The sequence below is a fragment of the Laccaria bicolor genome, genomic scaffold (genome assembly GCF_000143565.1).
Source record: "Laccaria bicolor S238N-H82 LACBIscaffold_5 genomic scaffold, whole genome shotgun sequence".
NCBI classification, from domain to species: Eukaryota; Fungi; Basidiomycota; class Agaricomycetes; order Agaricales; family Hydnangiaceae; genus Laccaria; species Laccaria bicolor.
Window position 1 is genome coordinate 2,053,002 of NW_001889876.1, and position 6,195 is coordinate 2,059,196.

The 6,195-nt window shown below is 43.2% G+C and overlaps 2 protein-coding genes across 2 annotated transcripts in view; both read right to left on the minus strand.

Moving 5' to 3' along the window:
- LACBIDRAFT_324449 (uncharacterized protein) overlaps nucleotides 1-557 on the minus strand; it is a gene marked incomplete at both ends in the record, with an annotated part of 946 nt that extends 389 nt beyond the window's left edge. Inside the window, 3 exons of the mRNA XM_001877914.1 lie at nucleotides 39-43; nucleotides 253-417; nucleotides 470-557. Coding sequence (XP_001877949.1) covers nucleotides 39-43; nucleotides 253-417; nucleotides 470-557 — 258 coding nt within the window. The remainder of the gene's footprint in view (nucleotides 1-38; nucleotides 44-252; nucleotides 418-469) is intronic.
- Nucleotides 558-2,805: 2,248 nt separating this feature from the next.
- On the minus strand, nucleotides 2,806-5,819 carry LACBIDRAFT_324451 (uncharacterized protein; the record flags this gene model as incomplete). Its single annotated transcript, XM_001877915.1, has 11 exons — nucleotides 2,806-3,083; nucleotides 3,373-3,396; nucleotides 3,574-3,678; nucleotides 3,733-4,275; nucleotides 4,335-4,564; nucleotides 4,616-5,099; nucleotides 5,157-5,427; nucleotides 5,477-5,554; nucleotides 5,607-5,651; nucleotides 5,698-5,726; nucleotides 5,774-5,819. The coding sequence occupies 11 exons, from the start codon at nucleotides 5,817-5,819 to the stop codon at nucleotides 2,806-2,808; spliced, it is 2,133 nt and encodes a 710-aa protein (XP_001877950.1).
- Between the last annotated feature and the right edge of the window lie 376 nt (nucleotides 5,820-6,195).

The window sequence follows — 6,195 nt, forward strand, 5'->3', positions numbered from 1 at the left end:
GTTTTACCCGGGACAGACGTTGCCAGGTGCAAACATACTTGAACTGAAAACGTGTAATCATCCTAGATTTCGAGATTCCGCGGAGTATACGTTGAGAAAAACGACCCCAGAACAGACGGTATTTGTTCATCGTGAATAGACGCCTGATATTATCAAAAGAAGCGCGATGTGTATCATTTATCAGGAAGATATCATTGGTCGTGTTGGGAATAACTCGAGAGACACAATGAACATCACATCCCATTTTCTTACCCTGGCGGGGAGGGTGCAAGATATTGTAGGAATGAGAGTAACGGGTATCGGTTATCATGTAAGCAACTTTTGGCACAATTGGCAACGGGTGGAGACAGTTGTAGAAATGGTTGCTCCGGTTGGAGTAAGCAAGAGGAGGAGGACGGACGACCGATGGTTGTTCGTCTAACAGTCAGGAGTTAGGCACATTGTTTTACCAAATAGTAATGAAACGTACATTGAACAGTAACACCAGTTGTCTGAAGGGCCATGCAAATCCATGAGACCAGTAACAGTGCCAGCATTGACATGGTTCGAGGAGACATGAGGGCGGAGAGTTGAATTCGTTGTTGAACGTTATTGACATGATCGATAAAATTTCGACCACAAATAACCCAAAATAACTCTTTCTTGCAAATTTCATAGCCAGTTTACCACCCCAGTTTGAGACATGTTGGCCATTATCAAGGTGAGAATCTTGAAACGATAGGCGGTTGATTTGTTTGATTTCATTTGACATGATAAGCGTCACGTGAATCAAGATGGCATATTGGACAAACTGGCCGAAGAAACGATCGAGGAGATTATAGAATGCATGGACTTTTTGACCATGAGAAGTCTGTCGCAAACCTGTCGATTGCTTCGAAAGATGATGGCGAGGCATCATTTATACCTCGTTAACAAATTGTTACGACGTTTTCACCTGAAGCCCGACAAAATCATGTCCATATTGCAGATGACGGGTGGCGTAATATCGGGATCATCGGCACTGTTCGTTATGAAAATTGGCACTTTCATACCAGATGACATCGATTTTTTCGTCAACAAGTTCAACGAAAGAAAGTTTTTGCGATGGATTCAAGCATGGAGCGACTACCGTCTTGAGGAGCCAGTGTTTCGATTGGACGAGATCTACCCCACGCGCATGTTTATGACGGTACATCGCCTTACGATTGAAGGAAAGGCAGGCAGCATGAACGTTGTTGTCTCTAACACAAGCAGCGCCATTCAAACCATTTTCGACTTTCACTCCACCGTTGTGATGAATTTCATTAGCCCATATGGAATCGCTTGTGCATATCCTCGACTCACTTTCAGCAATCGAGGTCTCAAGAACCCAGGAATCCAATCGCTGCCTAATTTGAAGAAGTGTTATAAAAAATACCAAGACAGAGGGTTCACCATTGTCTCGTCTCTCCAAAGACTGAGAGGCTTTAACGAACACGATTGTGGTGTTGATCCATCCTGCGGTCAGACAAGCCGTTCAATTAGAGACGGACATGTTCTCTTTGTCGATCTTCCAGGTTACATAGGCAAACGACACATTCTTCCACGAGGCGAGTGGATGGAATGGAAGCTTTCTGTCGGGACTGGTAGCTACCACTTACATCATGTACTCCTGAGCTGTACCATAGAAGTTCCTGCTTAGCTACCGTGAATGAAATGAAATGAATTTTCATTCATTCACGGCACCTGTTTCATTCTAGATAATTTATTCTGTTTCATTCATTCCTGGCGACTGTTTCATTTTTTTCTTTCATTCCACCAGGGCAACTGTTTCATTCCTTGCTTCATTCTTCTCAGGTGCCTATTTCATTGTTAGAGCTGGGAAAATGATTATGTAATTGATACAAAATATTTAAGTGCCTTATTTGGCAACAGCATGCCTATCTCATTGTGTATTTGAGCCTCAAATGCAAAAGTACCCCCATATGGCCTCCCACACCACTGCAGTAGGGCACAACACATATCAGGCATAATTGTATATTATTTCCTTATTTAGATGTGTGTTAAAACATCGAAATTGTTGCCTGAAAGAATGAAACAAAAATGAAATAACTGCCTGGAAAGAATGAAATGAAAATTCCATGGCAATGAATGAATGAAAAAAATGAAACAGTTGCCAGGAATGAATGAAACGAAAGAATAAAGCAAAAAATGAAAGAGTTGCCATGGTGGAATGAAATTAAAAAAATGAAAGAGTCGCCAGGCATGAATGAAACAGAATAAATTGCATTCTTGTCAGTAGAAATGAAGAAAAAATTGAGATGAAATGAAATGAAACAAAAAGTATTTCATTCTCGACGGCAATGAATGAGAATGACTTGGAATGAAACAGGTGCCGTGAATGAATGAAAATTCATTTCATTTCATTCACGGTAGTTAAGCAGGAACTTCTATGGTACATGCCAGGTTTTACATGATGTAAATGGCAGCTACTAGTGCTGTCGGACACTACTGCGTCCGCGTAGAGAAACGTTCTCCTGGTCATACCTTCTCTCAAGGAGGACGGACGGGTACGTGCATTCGGAATTTTTGAAAACCGCAGCGTCCTTATTTGCCGTCATCAGTGAATGGAATGCTTGAGAATGACGCAGACGCATCAGTCACCGCCTAGGTTAGATTAGCGTCCAGGTAGAAACGATCGTACTCGAGTGGAAAATCCAATCGAGTAAGATGTATTGATGTATGAGTGTTAGAGACGCAGACGCGTCAGCTGCTCCCTAGTATCAGATTCCAGGTACGCAATCGAGCAAGATGCATCACTGTACGAGTGATAAAGATGCAGACGCATCAGCCCCGGCCTACGTTCGAATAGCGTCCTAGGTTCGACGATATTCGAGAGGATTGAAGGTGTAGACCCGTCAGCTGCTCCTTAGGCTCCACGGTGAAAGAGTCGCACTCGAGAGGAAGGTTGACGGCCGTAAATGTATTTTCTTCCAGGTGGTTTGCGGTCGTGGGACTGATTGTCCTCGCGACATAGTTGGCAATGCCGTGCTTGAATTGAAACGCGCAGAAACTGACGATTATGACTGGGGCGAGAGAGGCGAATTTTAGTCCTCCTGTAGGTTCTTCAGGTAGTAAGATGTATCAAAAAAATAGTGAAAAAAATGCAGACGCATCAATCGAGACCCAGGTTCAAATAGCTCGAGTAGGATGCATCGATGGATGTGATTGATAACTTCGACCAAACAATGATAAATTTTGAACTGAGAAGTGGACGTCCACTTTTCAGTTCAGAATTGATGCATGTTTGTCTAATACCTTTTGTTCAAACAACAAAAAATAAGGATGCGGGCCAGCTCGGGGCAATAGATACAAGACTGGCTATGTAAGGGATACTATGTTATTTGTATGTACGATTGAACTGCAGACGATACAGTCCTACAAAAATTATCATTAGATTTGTCATTTTCACTATTGTATCATTAATTGGCTGTAACCGTTGGGCGCATGCCAAAGAGAATATCGGCATCTTGAAAATTATTCAATGTTAGTTGAGAGTATAGTTGTGATGTTACATACATGTTCGTTTGACTTTCTTATGCTTATGGGTCGAACCTTTGAGGTCTGCAATGTATTCTCCGGGGAAACGAACTCTGTCAACAGTCTTATTCGTCCCGACCAAGTGATATTGATCGCCTGGATTTTCACCGGTTAAATCAACTGTTTGGACGTTTGTTTAAGCTGACAAAAACATCTCAAGAAATTGACACTTACAGGCGGAGCACGGAATTGGTGTCGAAAGACGACGAATTGAGTATTTCCCACCACTCCACTCGAAGGTATCAGGTTCCCGCTTCAATTGAACCATAGCTTCTTTGAAGTGGATTGATCCAGCGATAGCTAATTGTAGTTCGTGGTCGAATTTGAGCATAGTACAGTCCCTAGCTCCTCGGATCCCTTGGTTATATCCTTTTTTTTTCATACTGAACAAAGCGGCTGCGTGTTGCACGAAAAATGGATAATAAAATTCCTTGGGTCCATCGATAGCAACGTCAGAGTCATCAACCAATTCGAAGTTAGAGAAGAAGAAGTGGAGCAATTGACGGCTTTTTGCGCGTGCATCGACATATTGCAAGAGTAGAAGAGACGGAAGCCCGGGATCAGCCCGCAAATCAGAATCGTGATCGCTGAGGTTTGTTTCGACACGGTATGTCTGATAATCAACGACATTGAGCAACTCCACTGCGATGGCTAAGGTGAAAACCACCAAAATGTCGTCAAAGCATTCGAGGTTTGGTATATGATTGGATAGATAGCCTACAAAGGTTGAACGTTAAACTGTAACTGCAAAGAATAACGTATTGAATAGCGCTTACCCGTGACCTTTTCTTCAAGAACAAAATGTCGGTGCCAGAGGTACATTATACGGATTAACAGTAACCGGGAGGGATCATGGTTTGTGTTAGTTATTACGCCCCCTAAAGCCCAAGTGCGGTATAAACCAATAACGGTCTCCCCTAGGGTAGAGAGACAATAGAAATGTCCTCCCTTGCATATCGACGGCTTGACAGTTACAACCCAATGCGGCGTTTGGGGACGCATACGTCTGACAACATCGTAAATATTGAGGATCAACGTAGGTAAAATAAAGACTTACAATCGCATCCCTGGTTCCAATAATATGCCTTCGAAGCACCATATATTTGGGTCAGGTCTTTCCATGCACCATTTCTCATCACAGTATAAATCAATTTTTCCGTTGTCTTCACGGTTTCGAGGACGAGCGACGATCCAGTATTTACCACCGACCAGTACGTCTACGGTGGTGCAGAACCCATCCGAGTCGATGTGACCATAGTGCAAAGTGCCATAAGTAGCAACCAGTCCCCAACGGAGATGTCGCGATGGCAAAGACGCAGTCTCCTCATTGCAGAAAGGAAGTCGTTCGGTGGCAATCCAAGCATGGAGATCCGTTGATAGGGCATCTGGTGAAATATCGCTTGCGGGCAACGGAAAGTCTAATGCATTCAAAATGTGACCATCGTCATTCGGTCCCGAAGAGCCCTTGAGTATCATCTGATTCAACGTTCCCTGAACGAGACGTTTACTGTAGTCTCCGTCCTTCACCAAAATACTTTGATCTGCATATATGTATCAGTTATTGATATTTTAACGCAGATATATCATAGAACACTAACCTTGCATATCAATGACAGCATCCAAATGTGCGAGTCTACTCAAAGTATCTTCGTTCCAAGCTGCCTTTCCAACCGAACGTCCGGTTGTAACGATATTTTGAGTCGCAAAGATTTTAAGGGCCGTAGCATCGTCTAAATTCTCGAATTCTGCCTCGGTCATTGTGATAAAGCTTGCAGCTTCTGGTCGCGATATGTGAGGAGGTAACCCGTCAATATAATCTTTGACTACGAGGTCCATCAAGTTATCAAAATTGTCGATATCGACCTGATGCTGCGGTCATGTTATTCGTGTTGATAGCAGCTACATCTGATATACTTACGTGGAATTCAGGCTTGTATTTGTGAAGATTGTGCAATGTGGATCCATAGAGAGCGTACTCCTCAGTACCGACGCATTTCTAAATGAAGTTGCATGAGAAGGGGATAACGATTGTAAATTTGATAACGTACAGGCTTAAAGCTGTCAAGTTTCAATGTTTTTTCAGGGGCCGATGCCTACGAATGAGTCAATAAGAGCATTCATCCAGCGACAGACGCATACCGTGACAATATCTAAATCAATTCGACGACCTAGGATCGTGCCAGAATAGATGTATGAATCTTCTTCGCTGACGTACTTTCTTTGAAAGGATTGTTGAGAAGGAAAAGTCGAAGAAGAGGCATGCGATGAATCGCGGAAGAAGGTAGAGTCGGTAGGTGAAATCAGTTTATCTGATAACGTTTTCCTTTGACGTCTTGTACGAGGACGCCTTTTACGTTTTTTCGGCGTGACTGCCTTTGAGTGTTTGGGGTTCAATCGGGATGGACCGTGATCTGAGTCGGTGTCTGATTCGGAGGAGTCGTCGGTTGGAACAGAATCTTCTTGAAGGTTACGTTTTCTCTTCAGCGTGACTGATTTTGCATTGTTCGACTTCGATACGGGGGAATGATGGTCTGAGTCCTCCAAATCGGTTAAATCGCTATCTGCTTCAGAGTTTTGCGAAGGACTGGGTCGAACGCTGGTACTGATTTTTCCGGGATCGACATTCACACAAGGGGA